The 19,895-nt window shown below is 36.8% G+C and overlaps 1 protein-coding gene across 2 annotated transcripts in view; it reads right to left on the minus strand.

Moving 5' to 3' along the window:
* Nucleotides 1-518: 518 nt before the first annotated feature.
* Nucleotides 519-19,895, minus strand: part of CHM (CHM Rab escort protein) — a 236,020-nt gene continuing 216,643 nt past the window's right edge. For both annotated transcript variants that reach the window (XM_045472794.1, XM_045472793.1), the window contains 2 exons: nt 15,933-16,093; nt 519-3,902 (listed from right to left, as the gene is read on the minus strand). In XM_045472794.1, coding sequence (XP_045328750.1) covers nt 3,711-3,902; nt 15,933-16,093 — 353 coding nt within the window. In that variant the 3' untranslated portion in view covers nt 519-3,710. The remainder of the gene's footprint in view (nt 3,903-15,932; nt 16,094-19,895) is intronic.

The raw sequence follows: 19,895 nt of genomic DNA on the forward strand, positions 1-19,895 counted from the left end.
AATCATCTCACAGATAAATTGTCAGCTTTGAAAGACTCCTGTTATCTTTTGAATGCATTCTATCTAACACGCTTTAGGAAAATACCTGGAATTGACAGAAAATGTCACTTTGCTTTAATTATTTGATTCAAGAGCAAATCATAGTTCACTGAATGATTTCTGTAAGAAGAACATCAGCAGTCTCTTATCTATTTCAGTAAGTTGTTAGGGATTCAGCCACCACAGAGAAAAACATTTCATGTTCTCATTCACCAAGTAAATATAAGAAACAATTCATATTCTTATATACTAAGTGAGATGTGAAAACAGTTTGTAGGCAATCAATGTACTATAAAACCTTAGTTCATGCCTCAGAGCACTGATTTCAAACAGAATGAGGTCTGATGCTGGCATCTAGAAAAGTTTGCTAAGTAAATCAACCCATGTATCATTTGATTGCCTTTCTCAAGTGCTTAGAAACAAAACCAAGTATACAGCTGGATAATTAATTGCTTAAATAGTAGACTGATACCAAGAAATCAGTTCCAAGACAATCTTTAATTTCTTGGCATACATGCAAAATTTTAATGTTGAAAACTAGGAAACCATGCCTGAAAGGCATCAAAACAGATTTTACTTCCTCTGAAAACTTACTGTTACTGTGTGAAAATTATGAATAATCATATTTATGCTTTTGAAGTGCATATAAGAAAATTACCCAGGAGTAGAGATAGATCACTCAATACCAATAGCAGTAAATAACTTACTTGTAAGAAAATTATTTAATTATTGCTTTGAAGGATCAATACTACTTAGCAATCAAATTTCAACAAAATTTTTTGAGACCTTTAGGACTTTAGACAAAGGGCTGCCTTTGGGAAGTACAGCTGTGACAGAAGTTAATCATTAGCATGGTCATTATTTTACATAAAAGGCTGCCAATCTCAGAAACTACCATTCTAGAAGTTAACTATTAACGTGGCCATTTTACTACAGGCAACTAAGTATCACTGGAGATGGGAAAAATTGTAATTCAGTTTTCCTATAGAAAATACCTAAATTTATAGTATCTATCTACCTATCTACCTACCTACCTACCTATCTGCTTTTCTGGATAGGCATACCAACTAGACAAAGACACAGTAGCAACACAGGGTAATTGGCTTTCATATAGATCACTAAGCTGAGTGGTATTATCATGTTTGGTTAAAAAAGCATGCATAACTAAACATTTTAAACATATGAATCAAAATTCTTTGACAATAATGTTCAACATTTTAAATTAGCTACTGAAACTTCTGCATTGCATATAACATGTTAACTTTATTTATATAACTTCAGGCTTATGATTTTACAACAAAACCAAAAAGTTTTTTCTGTTTTAAAACTATAAAAAAATTTATTTGCAGTACTTAAGACAGCTGAAAAGAAAGCTCTTAGAATAATTTCTATTACATTCTGAGGCAACAGGAAATATTTAAGATTCTCTATCAAAATGTTTTAAACGGTTGTGTAATATTTTAGTCACCACTAATCATATTTAGGAACTTTTAAATATTTCAATAGTATTTAATAAATAACCTGGAAGAGATTATGGGGATGGCTAGTGGATAAAATAGGGTACAATATGGGTTGGGCCATGAGACCACAAAATATCTCCTTGTCTACATATAGATAGCTGCAGTAAAGCTATTGTAATTTTCTAGTTATTATTCTGAGCCTACTCTGATTGTTTACATAAATATGTATGCTGTATTCAAGAGGCCTTAACTCTTAGACTGTAACAAAGTACAGTACTTTAATTGGTGCCATTGTATTCAGACTCAATACTTTTATACAGTGGGACCTTTCATATTGCTGGTATTGAGGGGCAGGGCCAATACCTGGTGCTTCTAGGTATGTATTGTGCATTTAGACCATGGCATAAGTTGGGTTTTGGGAAACATGATTTAAGATCTGAATCTATTAACAAAATATATTATAATGTGATTCCACTATCCCTGATTTGTATGATAATATAAAAGGGGAAGAGAGACACAGAAGGGTCCAAAGAGATAGGAGATGGGCTGTACAATGGGCAGAGCAGTTAAGAGCAGCCTGAGAGGCTGGGAAGGTTTTCCTTTCACCTGGATTCCGTTGTATCTACAGGGGATTGGAAAGGTGAGGCAAGGGCTACATTCCTTGGTTCTTTCCATTTCTTAGGAGTCTGTGACCTGAAGAGCTTATAGCCCCACTGCAACTGAAGTAAGAACTACATGATTTCTACTATAGCTATGGCTCTCTGATTGGCAATATAGGCCAGAATGCACAATAAACATTTTATGTATTTAATTATTGAAACAAATTAAGTCTAAACTATTGCTCAAATAAAGCAAATCATCAGAGCTTGGCACCTGGAAAAATTTTAAATTGTCATGGTCACTGTAACTAGGTTTGCTGGCTATGTACAACCCTAACATTTTTATGTTAAGTGTATATTAGGGTTTACCAATTGTCATATTGTATTGAGAGTCTTTAGTGGTTTTAGGTTTACCTACCAGAAAAGGAATATGAATAATTTATACAGTGCTTTGCCTTATTAAGATTCAAAACCAAAATTCCATGTTACTATGTTTTATGGCCTATAGACTATAAAATACTAATTTAGGAAATAGTTTTATTTTAAAAGCTTAATGCAATAAAAACACTGTGAACTACTGTGTTGGGGGAGTTGACAGCAAACAATTTGCTGCATGAGATTTTTGATATTCACCTTCAAGTCAAGGGGAAAACAACATTCCCCCCAACCCCCCAAAAATCATTTTAAGGTTTGCACTGCATTTATCTTCAAAATCATCCTCCTAAGGTAGGGAGAGTGTTACTATTTCTATCTTACATATGGAGAAAGTGAGCCCTATTTTTAGACAAAATAAACAATTTGTCTAATCTCATCAGTAGTATAGCTAGGACTAAACTGGGTCCATATACAATTAGGTTCTAATTACTTGACTAGACAGAATTTCCACATACTGATGAGCATATCCAAATCTTTCCTTCCATTCCTTCAGTCCTATAAGCTTTCCTAGTGTGCAAATGATTCACATACAAATAGCACTACTAACATTAAAAAATGTTGAGTACATGGACTCATGATTTGTTTGTAAAAATGTATACCTTAATATTGGCGTTTTCAATAATTCTCAAGATAGAAAACAAGCCAAACCTCTATTCCGAACATAGGCTCCTGCCTAGATCAGGATATTTTAGCTCTCCTCAATTACATTTACATGTGCTTTTATCATTGGTGCCATCATGCTTATATCCATAAAGAAAATAGAATTAAAATAATCACAGGAAATACATGACTGGATTCTGAAGATGTGGATTTCAATCAAAGATCCAAAGTGATAAGCAAAAGCTTTCCTAATACCACAGAATTATTAACAATGCATAGGATCACTTTCATATCCACAGCTATATTCCTGGGAATCAATCCATTTATATTCATCTCCTAATTCCACAGGTGTATTATCTTAAAGTAGGCAAGCCAATGTGGTTTACAAGTATTTTGTGCTCTTGCAATGTCCTCTTTCAGGAAAATCCCCTTTTGGATTTCTATGCCCTGTTCTCTTGGTAATAATGTATGTCAACTGGCTGCTGTTTTCTAACATTTTTCAAACATTTCTTCCATGAAGAAGACTCTGAGGCCAGGAGGAATTTTCAAAGTGCGTGTATAGTTCGGTGTATACCCATTATTGAGAGGACAGCTCTGGGTTTCCCAGACTTCTGCTTTCCTTGGGAGTCTCTGAGTTCGCTTCTGGTATGAAACTAGATTCCGAAGCCTCTGATTGTAAACTGTCCCCATCAATGACAATGTCTTCAGGATTTGGTGGGGGTGGACAGAAGTCTTCGTTGGGGCAGATTTGCTGGAAAAGTGTTTCAGCCTGGACAGGGAAGAAAGGACATGATACTTTTTGGTCATCAGCTTAAAATGTATATGACTTTCTGAAATTATTTTAAAAATGAAGGTATCACCCTTGAAAATTACTTTGTTACAAAACTTTATCAAGTATACACTATTTTTTAAAAATCCACTGTCAGAATTTCATGACTTTTCTCCAATTCTATGCAAGCATTCAGGACCACCCTTCATGTATTATCAGTACTTGACCAGATTATCAAGTGTTCATCCCCCCAGCCAAAATTCCAAAGGGAACCAGTTCCCATCACCGAACTTGCTTGCACCTCGCAAATATCCAACACTGTGCTTCAGTGGATCCATCCCTCCCAGGGGCCTGCCTCCCTCCCAGTGCTGCAGGGCCCCTCCAAAAGGAGACCACCACAGGCAAAGTGAGCTAACCTACCCCTCCCTCCCCTGTGCACCTTGCAGATCCACCCCAGCTAATATGCCAGATCCTATCAAAGCAGCACCACAAGCTTGGCAGGGTGCAAGTAGCCCAGAAAGGGGCCACACCATTCCACAGTGAGTCCTGCTCCTGGGAGAGGGGAAGATAAGGTACACACCAGTCTGACTGTGGCCCCAGTGGTGGGCTGGAGACAGACATCAGGTATGACTGTGGCCTCGCCCACCAACACAAGTTACTCTGGACAGCACAGGGGAAGTTCCCTGCAGTTTGGAGCCACCTCAGAGACTACCCAAAATGACAAAGCGGAAGAATACTCCTCAAAAGAAACTCCAGGAAGTAGCAACAGCTAATGAATTGATCAAAAACGATTTAAACAATACAACGGAGCAAGAATTTAGAATAATAGTCATAAAATTAATGGCTGGGCTTGAAAAAAGCATAGAGGACAGCAGAGAATCTATTGCTACAGAGATCAAGGGACTAAGAAATAGTCATAAGGAGCTAAAAAATGCTATAAGTGAGGTGCAAAATAAAATGGAGGTGACCACAGCACGGATTGAAGAGGCAGAGGAGAGAATAGGTGAATTAGAAGATAAAATTATGGACAAAGAGGAAGCTGAGAAAGAGAGAAAAAAAAAATCCAGGAGTATGAGGGGGAGAATTAGAGAACTAAGTGATGTAATCAAGCGCAACAATATCCATATAATAGGAATTCCAGAAGAGGAAGAGAGAGAGAAAGGGGCTGAAGGTGTACTTGAACAAATCAGAGCTGAGAACTTCCCTTATCTGGGGAAGGAAAAAGGCATTGAAATCCAAGAGGCACAGAGAACACCCTTCAGACATAACTTGAATCGATCTTCTGCGTGACATATCATAGTGAAACTGGCAAAATACAAGGATAAAGAGAAAATTCTGAAAGCAGCTAGGGAGAAACACGCTCTAACTTACAAAAGTAAACCCATAAGAGTAGTGGCAGATCTATCTACTGAAACTTGACAGGCCAGAAAGGAATGTCAGGAAACCTTCAATGTGATGAACAGAAAAAAATATGCAGCCAAGAACCCTTTCCAGCAAGTCTGCCATTCAGAATATAAGGAGAGATAAAGGTCTTCCCAAACAAACAAAAACCGAAGGAATTCATCACCATTAAACCAGCCCCACAAGGGATGCTAAGGGGGATTCTGTGGGTGAAATGTTGCAAGGACCACAAAGTACCAGATACATCACTACAAGCATGAAAGCTACAGACATCACAATGATTCTAAACCCATATCTTTCAGTAATAACACTGAATATAAATGGACTAAATGCTCCAAACAAAAGACATAGGGTATCAGAATGGAAAAAAAAAAAAACAAAAACAAACAAACAAAAACAAGACCCATCTATTTGCTGTCTACAAGAGACTCATTTTAGACCTGAGGACACCTTCAGATTGAAAGTCAGGGGATGGAGAACTATCTATCATGCTACTGGAAGTCAAAAGAAAGCTGGAGCAGCCATATTTATATCAAACAAACTAGACTTTAAATTAAAGGCTGCAACAAGAGATGAAAAAAGGCATTACAAAATAATTACAGGGTCTATCCATCAGAAAGAGCTAGCAATTATGAATGTCTAGGCACCGAACATGGGAGCCCCCAAATATATAAAATAATTAATTACAAACATAAGCAACGTTATTGATAAGACTGTGGTAATTGCAGGGGACTTTAATACCCCACTTGCAGCAATGGATAGATCATCTAGACACAGGGTCAATAAAGAAACAAGGGCCCTGAATGATACACTGGATCAGATGGACTTGACAGATGTATTTAGAACTCTGCATTTCAAAGCAACAGAATATACTTTCTTCTCGAGTACATATTGGAACGTTCTCCAAGATAGATCACATACTGGGTCACAAAACAGCCCTTCATAAGTATACAAGAATTGAGATCATACCGTGCACACTTTCAGACCACAATGCTATGAAACTTGAAATCAACCACAGGAAAAAGTCTGGAAAACCTCCAAAAGCATGGAGGTTAAAGAACACCCTACTAATGAATAATGGGTCAACCAGGCAATTAGAGAAGATATTAAAAAAAATACATGCAAAAAAATGAAAATGAAAATACAACAATCCAAAAGCTTTGGGATGCAGTGAAGGCAGTCCTGAGAGGAAAATACATTGCAATCCAGGCCTATCTCAAGAATCAAGAAAAAACTCAAATAAAAACTTTACAGCACACCTAAAGGAAATAGAAGCAGAACAGCAAAGACACCCCAAACCCAGCAAAAGAAGAGAAATAATGTAGAGCAGATCAATGAAACCAAGAGTTGTTTTTTTGAAAAAATAAACAAAATTGATAAACCTCTAGCCAGGCTTCACAAAAAGAAAAGGGAGATGACCCAAAAGGATAAAATCATGAATGAAAATGGAATTATTACAACCAATCCCTCAGAAATACAAGCAATTATCAGGAAATACTAGGAAAAATTATATGCCAACAAACTGCACAACCTGGAAGAAATGGACAAATTCCTAGGCACCCACAAACTTCCAAAACTCAAGCAGGAAGAAATACAAAACTTGAACAGACCCATAACCAGCGAAGAAATTGAATCAGTCATCAAAAATCTCCCAACAAATAAGACTCCAGGATCAGATGGCTTCCCAGGGGAATTCTACCAGACATTTAAAGCAGAGATAATACCTATCCTTCTGAAGCTGTTCCAAACAACAGAAAGGGAAGGAAAACTTCCAGACTCATTCTATGAATCCAGCATTACTTTCATTCCTAAACCAGACAGAGACCCAGCAATAAAAAATCATAACTACAGGCCAATATCCCTGATGAATATGGATGCAAAAATTCTCAATAAGATACTAGTATATAGAATGCAACAGCATATAAAAAGAATTATTCACCATGAACAATGGGATTCATTCCTGGGCTGCAGGGATGGTTCAAAATTCACAAATCAATCAACGTGATACATCACATTAATAAAAGAAAAGATAAGAACCATATGATCCTGTCAATCGATGCAGAAAAAGCATTTGACAAAATTCAGCATCCTTTCTTAATAAAATCCCTCAAGAAAGTTGGGATAGAAGGAACATACTTAAACATCATAAAAGCCATTTATGAAAATCCCACAGCTAATATCGTACTCAATGGGTAGAAACTGAGAGCTTTCACCCTGAGATCAGGAACACGACAGGATGTCCACTCTCACCGCTATGGTTTAACATAGTGTTGGAAGTTCTAGCATCAGCAATCGCACAACAAAAGGAAATCAAAGCCATCAAAATTGGCAAAGGTGAAGTCAAGTTTTCACTTTTTGCAGATGACATGATATTTTACATGGAAAACCCAACAGACTGCACCAAAAGTCTGCTAGAACTGATACATGAATTCAGCAAAGTCGTAGGATACAAAATCAATGTACAGAAATCAGTTGCATTACACTAATAATGAAGCAACAGAAAGACAAATAAAGAAACTGATCCCATTCACAATTGCACCAATAAGCATAAAATACCTAGGAATAAACCTAACCAAAGTTGTAAAAGATCTGTATGCTGAAAACTATAGAAAGTTTATGAAGGAAATTGAAGAAGATATAAAGAAATGGAGAGACATTCCCTGCTCATGGATTGGAAGAATATTGTGAAAATGTCAATACTACCCAAAGTTATCTACACATTCAGTGCAATCCCAATCAAAATTGCACGAGCATTCTTCTTGAAGCTAGAATAAGCAATCCTAAAATTTGTATGGAACCACAAAAGGCCCCGAATAGCCAAAGTAATATTGAAGAAGAAGACCAAAGCCGGAGACATCACAATCCCAGACCTTAGCCTCTACTACAAAGCTGTAATAATCAAGGCAGAATGGTATTGTCACAAAAACAGACACATTGACCAATGGAATAGAATAGAGACTCCAAATTGGGCCCACAAAAATATGGCCAACAAATCTTTCACAAAGCAGGAAAGAATATCCACTGGAAAAAAGACAGTCTCTTCAACAATTGGTGCTGGGAGAACTGGACAGCAACATGCAGAAGGATGAAACTAGACCACTTTCTTACACCATTCACAAAAATAAACTCAAAATGGATGAAGCACCTGAATGTGAGACAGGAAACCATCAAAACCCTAGAGGAGAAAGAAGGAAAAAACCTCTCTGACCTCAGCTGCAGCAATTATTTACTTGACACATCCCCAAAGCAAGGGAATTAAAAGCAAAAATGAACTACTGGGACCTCATGAAGATAAAAAGCTTCTGCACTGCAAAGGAAACAATCAACAAAACTAAAAGGCAACCAACGGAATGGGAAAAGATATTTGCAAATGACATATCAGACAAAGGGCTAGTATCCAAAATCTATAAAGAACTCACCAAACTCCACACCCGAAAAACAAATAATCCAGTGAAGAAATGGGCAGAAAACATGAATAGACACTTCTCTAAAGAAGACATCCAGATGGCCAACAGGCACATGAAAAGATGCTCAATGTCCGTTACTCCTCATCAAGGAAATACAAATCAAAACCAGAATCAGATACCACCTCACGCCAGTCAGAGTGGCTAAAATGAACAAATCAGGAGACTATAGATGCTGGAGAGGATGTGGAGAAACAGGAACCCTCTTACACTATTGGTGGGAATGCAAACTGGTGCAGCCACTCTGGAAAACAGTGCGGGGGTTCCCCAAAAAATTAAAAATAGATGTACCCTATGGCCCAGCAATAGCACTTCTAGGAATTTACCCAAGGGATACAGGAGTGCTGATGCATAGGGGCACTTGTACCCCAATGTTTATAGCAGCTCTTTCAACAATAGCCAAACTATGGAAAGAGCCTAAATGTCCATCAAGTGAAGAATGGATAAAGAAATTGTGGTTTATATACACAATGGAATACTACTTGGCAATGAGAAAGCATGAAATATGGCCTTTTGTAGCAACATGGATGGAACTGGAGAGTGTGATGCTAACTGAAATAAGTCATACAGAGAAAGACAGATACCATATGTTTTCACTCTTATGTGGATCCTGAGAAACTTAACAGAAGACCATGGGGGAGGGGATGGAAAAAAAAAAAAGGCCAGAGAGGGAGGGAGCCAAACCATAAGAGACTCTTAAAAACTGAGAATAAACTGAGGGTTGATGGGGGGTGGGAGGGAGGGGAGGGTGGGTAGTGGGCATTGAGGAGGGCACCTGTTGGGATGAGTACTCGGTGTTGTATGGAAACCAATTTGACCATAAATTTCAAAAAAATTAAAAAAAATTTAAAGAATTAAAAAAAAGATTATCAAGTGTTAGATAGCTGAGAATTTAAGGACATTCATTCTTCATGTCAGTACAAATTCAATTTCCCTTAATATTCTTTATGTAATTTCCCAATAAAGCCTATTTTTGATAGCTGTACAAATTTAGCATATAATTTTAATGAATCACTTTTAAAATCAAGAAAAATCTTCATTATTTGCTCAAGTATTTGCTTTTCTGGAATAATTGACCTTCCCCCAGGCTTGAAGGAGTATAACACAGTGTTCAAGATCATGGTCTCTGAATAGATAGCCATGTGCAAATGCTGTCTCTGCCACTTAGCAGCAATGCAATTTGGGGGAATGCTTAGTTAACTCCTGAGCCTTGCTTTCCTTGTCTGTAAAATGGCCGAGACTAACTAAGTCTCTACATATGGTAGCTGTTATCACTGTTATTAATAATAACTAAGTTAAAATGTCAAGATTTAAGCTGAGCTTAGTCTGGCAGGGTAAGAGAGTAAGAAAGTGAATGTGATCTTAATTAACGACAAATACATACACACGTGAAAGTAAATGTGACAAGAAACACTGCTATTCTATTCTAAACATATCCCTACTTTTATTTAGATGAATACACCTTTTTTTAAATATGAAATTTATTGTCAAGTTGGTTTCCATACAACACCCAGTGCTCCTCCCAACGGGTGCCCTCCTCAATGCCCACTACCCACCCTCCCCTCCCTCCCACCACCCATCAACCCTCAGTTTATTCTCAGTTTTTAAGAGTCTCTTATGGTTTGGCTCCCTCCCTCTCTAACTTTTTTTTTTCTTCCCCTTCCCCATGGTCTTCTGTTAAGTTTCTCAGGATCCACATAAGAGTGAAAACATATGGTATCTGTCTTTCTCTGTATGAACTATTTCACTTAGCATAAAGAATGAACTATTGGGACCTCATGAAGATAAAAAGCTTCTGCACTGCAAAGGAAACAATCAACAAAACTAAAAGGCAACCAACGGAATGGGAAAAGATATTTGCAAATGACATATCAAACAAAGGGCTAGTATCCAAAATCTATAAAGAACTCGCCAAACTCCACACCCGAAAAACAAATAATCCAGTGAAGAAATGGGCAGAAAACATGAATAGCTCTTTTGTTTAGATGAATACAGCTCATTGGTAGATCAGGGTCCCTGCGATACTAGGGAGCTTGCACTCTATCCTATTGGTAAACAAAACCCATTAAATGGTTTTAAGATATATGCTTGTTTTAAAGGCCACAATGTCGGGGGCACCTGGGTGGCGCAGTCGGTTAAGCGTCCGACTTCAGCCAGGTCACGATCTCGCGGTCCGTGAGTTCGAGCCCCGCGTCGGGCTCTGGGCTGATGGCTCAGAGCCTGGAGCCTGTTTCCGATTCTGTGTCTCCCTCTCTCTCTGCCCCTCCCCCGTTCATGCTCTGTCTCTCTCTGTCCCAAAAATAAATAAACGTTGAAAAAAAAAATTAAAAAAAAAAAAAAATAAAGGCCACAATGTCTTTCTGAACTGCTTCAATCCTTCTTCCTGACATGCACACAAAGTCATTCATTAGGCCAGAAGTTGACAACTATGGCCCACAGGTCAAATCCAGCCTGTTTTTTTTTTTTTTTTTTTGTAAATAAAGTTTTATTGGAACACAGCCACTCTCATTCATTTATCTATTTTCTATAGCTGTTTTTGCACTGCAATGGCAGGGTTGAGTAGATGCCAAAGGGATGACAGGGGTTGCAAAATCTAAACTATTTACCATCTGGCTATCTACAGTTCGTAGACTCCTGCATTAGGTAATTAAAATTGACATTCCTTGCGAATGGGTGGAAGGACAGTAAATAGAAACTTTTGAGCTTTGATGTGAACTTGAAAGAAGAGATGGAGAGAAAAACAGTTTCTTTCTTTCTTGAGTATAGTTCAAGGGTATTATTTTTGGATATGCCATTTTACTATGACTATTTTGAAATGAAATATTTGATATGCCTGCTTCATTCCCTACTCCAGGAACTTACCATAATGTTTGCTGGAGACACTTAGCACCTAGAAGTAGGAGGACTGAGGTCAGTCAGAGCTTCCATTTCACAATTCAGTTCCTCTAATCGTCTTTTTGTCTTTTATCTCAACCTTGTCTTTCTATAGAACTTCTCTCTCCCCCTCACTTCCTTTCACTCTCTGCATGCAATCAATGACCAAGTCATGACAATCTTCTCTCCTACTTCTTGACTCCATTTTTTCCTTCCCTCTAGCCATAGCCCAGGCATACATTATCTTTCCACTAGACAATAGCAATATCTCAGAACCGGACTGGTCACCTTGCCTTGAGGGTTCCCTCAGGTAATCCATCTCTATGCTGCCTTCAGAAGGGTCTATGGAAATGAAATTCTGTTTATGCCATTTTCTGGCATAAAACATTTCAATGACTCCACATTTCTAACAAGATAAAAATCCAAGATCCTTGTTATGGCATACAAAACTCTATAGGCCTACTTCTCTGGCCTAATCATTTATTTCATCTCATTTTCACCTTTCAGACCTTTTGCTTCACTAATACCTATCTATGGGTGCTGTCTTAAACACACCATGATGTTTATATCCTGGATTGGTGTAGATGTTGGAATGTTTCAATTATCTTCCATTTGTATGGGGAATTGCTACTCATCTTTTATATCTCTCTATGTAAAGTTCCTTGACTCCTAAATAGAGCTCATGGCTCCTCTGTTTTATTTTTGAACTTTGACATTATTCTATTATTGCATATACTGCACTGCACTGTCATTTGTTTACATGTTCTTCTCCTTAGTAGACAGTGATTCCTCCAGGGATGAAAAGGACTGGGTTTCATTCAACTATTCCTGGTGTGGAATAGAATCCCAATATACATTTTTTAACAAACTGAAAAATTTTAAAAACTGTATATTGTAGAAATGTTGAATATAATAATACTTAATACTACTACTTTACTTCTACTCCAGTTCCTCTGTATCTCTCTCACACCTTGTCTCCCTTTTGTTACCTCCCTATAGGATACATTTTCCCCTGGACCTCAGGCCCTGTGGCTGGATCCCACCCTCTCTTTCCATATATCCTTGTCACATTCTGTCTCCTAGAATCGCCAACCAATCGCAGGCACCACCCTTATTTGTTTTCTACCTGCTGGTGCAACTCTCACCATCAGCCCATCTGCCACTGGCCCTCACTAATGCCAATTTACTACGGCCAGCCTCCAGCCCTTACAGTCTTTCCTCTAATTGCTGGAACCTCTTAGGGTCAACTGCCATGTTCTGGAAGGTCTATCTAATGCTTCTTGGTCTGCTGCATTTTATTTGCTAACTAAGCCTCGATTGTGAGAGTTGTCATAAAGAGGCTAATTCATAGTGAATTGTTAGCTTTTAAATCCTTCTTGCCCTTTTTAAGCCAAAAGTTAGCTTAAAAGGTAGTTTCAGGTGGCTAAAGACATTAAAAAGGCATAATTATGTGATGACTTGGCTTCTTTATACTGGGAAGTATAGAAAGGACACACTGAGTTATTGAAGACATTCCTATGTTTATTTAACACACATCTACACAAAACATAAAAAAATGTCAATCTAGCAGTTTAATGTATTTAGAATAATGTATCCACATTAACAAGATGAAAGTAGCACAGCACACTAGATGAATGTACAAGCAATGGGGTCCAACAGACATGAGTTTAAGTTTTGGCTCAAATTTACCAGCTATGTGATCTTTGGACAAGTTATTTAGCCCCTGTTGGGTCTTGGTTTCCTCATCTGTAAAATGGCATGTCACAGATACTCATATGGTTGTGAGGACCAAATGAAATAATATATATATGATGGTACACAGAAAATGCTCAATGAATGGTGGCTTTACAAAATGTGACACCTAAAATCGCCCTCTCCCTCAATGGCATGAGAAAGTGAAGGATAATGCAATATGTGAGCAACTTGATAGGCCATATGATCTATAAAACTATAAACTTCAACTTACAAATTCTGTACCAAAAGTCATAAACAAATTGCTAATATGCCATAAAGACAACATTCTAAATGGTGGTTTTAGGCTGCCCACATCAGCTAATTTAAACCATTTTACACTTGAAATATAATACAAAGTATACAGTACTATATAATTATTGTTGTTCTCATGGTAGTGGCACTTCCTAGGGGATGGGGGTTCCTGAAGGAGGAGAGCTATCAATGATCTTGGGAGTAGAGTACAATAGACCAGTCTGCTCATCAGTATGTGTGGATAAATGAGATACTACTTGTATTAAGAAAAGAGATATCATATGTCATTTTCAGAAAAAAAAAAATTGAAGTAACAAACTATAAGAAAAACCAGATTCTTTCTTTCACATAAAGAATCACAATTATCACTTGGGCTAGCATCATTGTGGTGATAATAGAGAATGTCTTGGTGTGCTCTTGCACACTTTAACTTGTATTAAACAGAGATCACTTTATATTTTTAGTATGTTTTCAAATCATAAATAGTTCCATATGAACACAAGGGAGATAAGACTATGCTATTCAACATCTATACATTTACAAATAAGAAAAGCAGATGCAAACTTGCTAACAGGTAAAATAAAGCATTTTACTTGTAAAAAAGGGAATCTGCCGGTGCTTATGTTTGCTATATAGCCTAAAGCCTTAGGTGATGTTCTAAGAGCTTTTATAGATAATTTAGAAAACAAAAGTAATCAATTAGTGAGTGGGTTAAACATATGATAAAATACTGGAATTAGAAAAGTTTATCTGAACACACTAGCTATTTATAAATATTATTACTGATGCCCTTTAAAGTAGGTATTACTTCTCCCCAAAGTGATGTGAGGTTAAAGCTATATAACAATTAGAACTATTCATATTTAATAGCATATAATTAGTACCAGAAGTAGCATTATTATTGTTTTTTATTATGATAACATTGAAGTGTATCTTCTGAGGAAGCAAGTTACTTCATAACAAAATTATTCTTTAATTATAATCTTTTAGCTGATAGTTCAGATCACATTAGCACTTGTATAATAAGCCCTTATGTAAAATGCCTTCCATTTTGGCTAAAAAAACATTAAAGTTCACTCAGTAATAAAAATGACCTAAGCTATCTGGCTGAAAACATGTTGGCAATTTCTGCTCAGAAAAAATTGGAACATCAAAGCAAAAATGCCTTGGTCATTTTAGGCCATAAATGCAGAACTGGAACCATCTTGGATTCCTATTAAACTAATAGAATGAATGATAGAGAACTTCCCACTTTTGATATCACTGGCTGAATAGGAATATCCAGGATCACCATTTGACTCTGAAGATGAGAAACAAAGAATGTGGCAAAAACTACAGATGCATGGGGTCATGGCCTTGCCATTGTGACTAAAAATTAAAGGGACAATGAAGCCATTTGCTCCTACGAGATCCCTGCCACTAGTAGGATTGAAACTTCTATCTGTGGTCTTAAAACAATGTTAAATTATCCATTTATTGATTCAATAGATATGCCAACTATACCTGTGAAAAGTTTAGACTTGTGCCTCAAAAAATATATTTTCTGTTCTTTTCCTGTCAAGTGCAGAGAAATGTATTTATATATGCACATAGATCTTCATCTGAATGGAATCATAGTTCATTTTTGGCAGCTTTTCTCAGCCTGCGCTATACCAGTTCATAGCCTTGCCCAGAAGTGCTGTCACAAAATTCCACCTTGATTTAGCATATTCCTCAGCAGCTATGACAGTAGCTTTTGGAACACCAGCTTGTGTCAAAACATTAAAGGAATCATGTTAACTGTGAGAAACTAAGTTACATGATCTTTTCCAAAATTAAAAAAAATGGGTTAAGACCATTTAAAAATTACATTTTGTATGCAATTACTTACTGACTTAGTTATACTCCTTTTGAAATGACTCAGAAGTTAATAAAGAAAAACGGTTCATGTATTTCAAAATAATAAGAGGCCAACAGTTTAAATTAGAAGCAAAGTTTCTTTGGAAAACTGGCATTATAAATTCATTTTTCAGAATCTGTATTTCTAACATCTTCCATCCTTATTCCCACAATGGAACTCCTAAATTCTTTCTTGCAATTCATTATTGTAGTCAAGAATGTGAAAATATTGGATACTATATTTCAAGTATATTTAAAGAAACTTTGTCATTCATAGGAAAAAGTTTAGGGGCAAATTACAGAGGTAGTATTAAATGACAGAGATGCTTTTATAGTCTTTTTTCCCACATCCCAGAGGAAAAAACAACTTACTGTCCCTACCACACCAAGTTTTTAACACAAAACTGAGAAACACCAACAGCCTTACCTGTTTGACCGCATTATCATTTCCTAAACCACAGTCTGGGCCAGAGCAGACATAAATGTTGGATGGTAAATCATTATAAGAGTTCCTGCTGACATCTGAAGAATCTCTCATATTGAAGTAAAGGGCCCACAAAAGTCTTGGTTTCTCATCTTCTTCATTTTCTAAATGTAGACATAAATTTTAGTCACATCTAAAGCACAATAAGCCTGTCATTTAATACACTATGTAGCCAATTACTAACAAAGCCATGACTGTATAGTGTAGTAAATCAGAGCTCTGTATGTAAAAAAAAATAGTAAATCTGTATCCACATACTCTAATACATGTGTATATTTCAAGCAATGATGGCTTTTCAACCTCAAATAAGATTACTAGTATGTTACTTAGATATAACACCAATTGTATTCTCTTCAATTTCTATTATTTCTTCTCAGCAGTATCATAGTGCTCCTGATCACATTCATCCTTAAATTATGTCAATGAAGAAGATAACATATTTTTTTTATGTTTCTCATAAACAAACCAACTTGAAAATTAAATACATCAAATCAATGATATATACAGGATTATGAGATATCCAGAAGAGACAAGTCTATAGAGACAGAAAGTAGATTAGTGGTTACTTAGGGCTGGGGGAATTCGAGTAAGTGAGGGATTACTGCTAATGGGTGTGAGGTTCTATTTTAGGTGATGGAAATATTCTGAAATTGTGGTGATGTGTGAACAATTTGATGATGAACATATTAAAAACCATTGAATTTTACACTTTACGTGTGTGAACTGTATAGTATGAAGATTATATCTCAATAAATTCATAATTATATCTTAATAAAGCCACTATTAAAAATAGTGTATATGGGATTAAAACATTGATATCCTAAAACACTGATGCTTTGTCCTACTGGATTATAAAAGCAATGGCAACAGGCAAAAAATAAAAATAAGGTTGCGAGTGCTTGCTTCAGCAGCATATATATTAAATTGGAACAAAGATAAAGATGTGAGACTTCAAGTTGTTTTTAGCACACATTCTCTCATTTAACAGCAAGCATCTATTATGTGTGTTAGGCATTAGGCTAGCAGCTAGAAATACACAGGTAAAGTAGACTTAGTCCTTAGGCTCCTGATTTTTTATATTCCCTAATACAGAGCCTAGCACATAACAGACACTCAATGAACAATTGTTAAATTGATTTTAATCCTGCTTTCAGGTATAATCAAAATATGATGTGCTTATTAAAAGGTTCAACCTTAGGTGTATATAAAGATTACCCAAGACCATGGGGCACCTTGTGAATCATAAAGAAAATATTAAAGGTATAACTAGTTAATTACCTCTTATTGTTAAACTGGAAATCAATGTAGAGAAATTCACAGCTAATTGTAGTATTCAGTTAACAAGAATGCCCAATTCCCCAATTCAGGATAAACAGGATTTTGTTATATTTAATTTAAAATATCTCTACTACAGGGGCGCCTGGGTGGCTCAGTTGGTTGAGCAGCCGACTTCGGCTCAGGTCATGATCTCAGGTTGTGAGTTCAAGCCCTGCGGTGGGCTCTGTGCTGACAGCTTGGAGCCTGGAGCCTGCTTCAGATACTGTGTCTCCTTCTCTCTCTGCCCATCCCCTGTTTGTGCTATCTCTGTCTCTCAAAAATAAATAGATAAATGTAAAAAAAATTAAAATATCTCTACTACAAAAATACCAGTTATAAGGGGTGCCTGAGTGGCTCAGTCGGTTGAGCATCTGACTTCAGCTCAGGTCATGATCTCATGGTTTGTGGGTTCATGCCCCACGTCAGGCTCTGTGCTGTCAGCTCAGAGCCTGGAGCCTGCTTCAGATTCTGTGCCTCCCTCTCTCTGCCCCTCCCCCACTCACACTGTGTCTCTCTCTCAAAAATGAATAAATGTTAAAAAAATTTAAAAAATACTATGTTATTTTTCTAGTTCATTTTGAATAATCCATTATTATTAGTGTGATAGGATGAAGAAACTCTGAATGGAAGAAGTGATCCCTTACAATGCCCCTTCCTAATGCTAAGATCTATGAGTCAAAGGTATCGCTAACTTCATGTAAACATATGATAGGTGGTGAAACCTATTTACTGACAAAATAAAGGAATATAAGGAATTCATATTTCACAGCTAAAACCATATGGCTCTTAATAAATTTATTGGTTAAGTTTAGTTTCACTAAATCTTACAGGAAGATAATTAAACGTACTGCCCGTGATCTGTGACACCAGACTCCATGAGCATTGCAGAAAAGTGGGCTAAAGTCTGGAATTCCTTTAATATTGCCTAGTCCATTTCTAAGCATACATAAAGAGAATTTATCTTGTATTCTGTGAAAGTTCCAGCTCAAAGGAGGGCTTTCACCCAATAGAAGCTGGGAAAAATGAATACTCCAATAGATTATAGGAAAAAAATTTCACAGGGATTGAAGCACTGAGAAGGAACCATGAGGAAGATGAAAAGTTGACATAGGCTGAAGATAAATGCTCTAGATAAAAGGGAGTTATCAGGCTTTGACCTTAAAACCCTCAAAAAGACATATAATTGCTTCATCTTTCTTTGAGGTCAGCTAGAAGGCAGAGAGATAGCTGGAAAAATAACATGCAGCTGTGAAGTACACAGTTGTCAAAAATAAATAGTAAAGCTGCTGAGGTTTGCCTGAGAATATATCACCTAACCAGGAGTAGAACTGGTTTTCTGTAATATCTCATTTCATCAATTAGATAGTGTAAAGGACTAAACATGTAGTAGGTAATTTAGAATAAGACCTTGGGCAAATTAAACTGGGGTAAGTACAGAACAAAGTAGACAGAAAAAAAAATCAACAATGGCATACCAAATAAAGGCAATACATGACCTATAGGTACATGCCATATTTAGGAAGAGACTATTTTAGTAACATAGCAGACTAGCATAAGGCCAAAAGAGTGGGAGACTGTTACAGCTGTGATCTAGTCTGGACACAACAAATACAAAAAGGAATTAAGACAAGGTATTTGATTTCTGAGTCCAACAATTACCTAATATCTTTACCAGCCATGGGCCTCAAAATAACACTGTGAGGGGAATTTTACTTTTTTGAGGTAGGAAATGAATGAGATGGGATGAGATAATTCCACATGCCATATACAATCAAATGAAAAACAGAAAGAACATGGTGCAGCAATGATACTACATTGTACACATTTCAAGATATAGTACTAATGAAATTCTTGCTTCAATTCATAAAGAAATCTCAATTTCCTGAGTAAAATAAGAAATCATTTAGGATAGTTATACTACTGCTCACTCAGTGCTTTGAAGAATATTCTGGAGTCTGGAAGAATTAATCCAGATGGGTATGAATGGTGAACGATCACCTAATTTCCTCACGTGTACAATCAGGTTCATTAAGCATAAAACATCTGAAATTTCTTTGGACTTGGAAGGAGGGAGGGTTTAGAGATCTTTGATGTTCTTTTTTTAATTTTTTTAATGTTTATTTATTTTTGAGAGACAGAGTGCAAGTGGGGGCGGGCAGAGAGTGGGGAGACACAGAATCGAAGCAGGCTCCAGGCTCTGAGCTGTCAACACAGAGCCCTATGTGGGGCTTGAACTCACGAACTGGTAAATCATGGCCTGAGCCGAAATCAGATGCTTAACTGACTGAGCCACCCAGGTGCCCTGAGATCTTTAATGTTATTAAAGGAGCCTGGGAGGTTAGGGCTCTTGGAAGTATTGGTACAACTGTTTCTTAAGACAGAACATATGTCAAGAGCTCCAGGTGATATCTTAAATGTAAAAAGTAAGAGAAGGAAAGAGGGAATACCATTCACAACCCTACTGGAATTTTTCAGATACACCAGCAAAGAAGTTCTATATCTGAGAAGAGAACATTATCTTTTACAATAAATAAACTTCCTTGCAGGGTAACTAGGCTGACTTTCAGAAAGATTTATGAAGTATAGCAC

This window comes from Leopardus geoffroyi, chromosome X (genome assembly GCF_018350155.1).
Source record: "Leopardus geoffroyi isolate Oge1 chromosome X, O.geoffroyi_Oge1_pat1.0, whole genome shotgun sequence".
NCBI classification, from domain to species: domain Eukaryota; kingdom Metazoa; phylum Chordata; class Mammalia; order Carnivora; family Felidae; genus Leopardus; species Leopardus geoffroyi.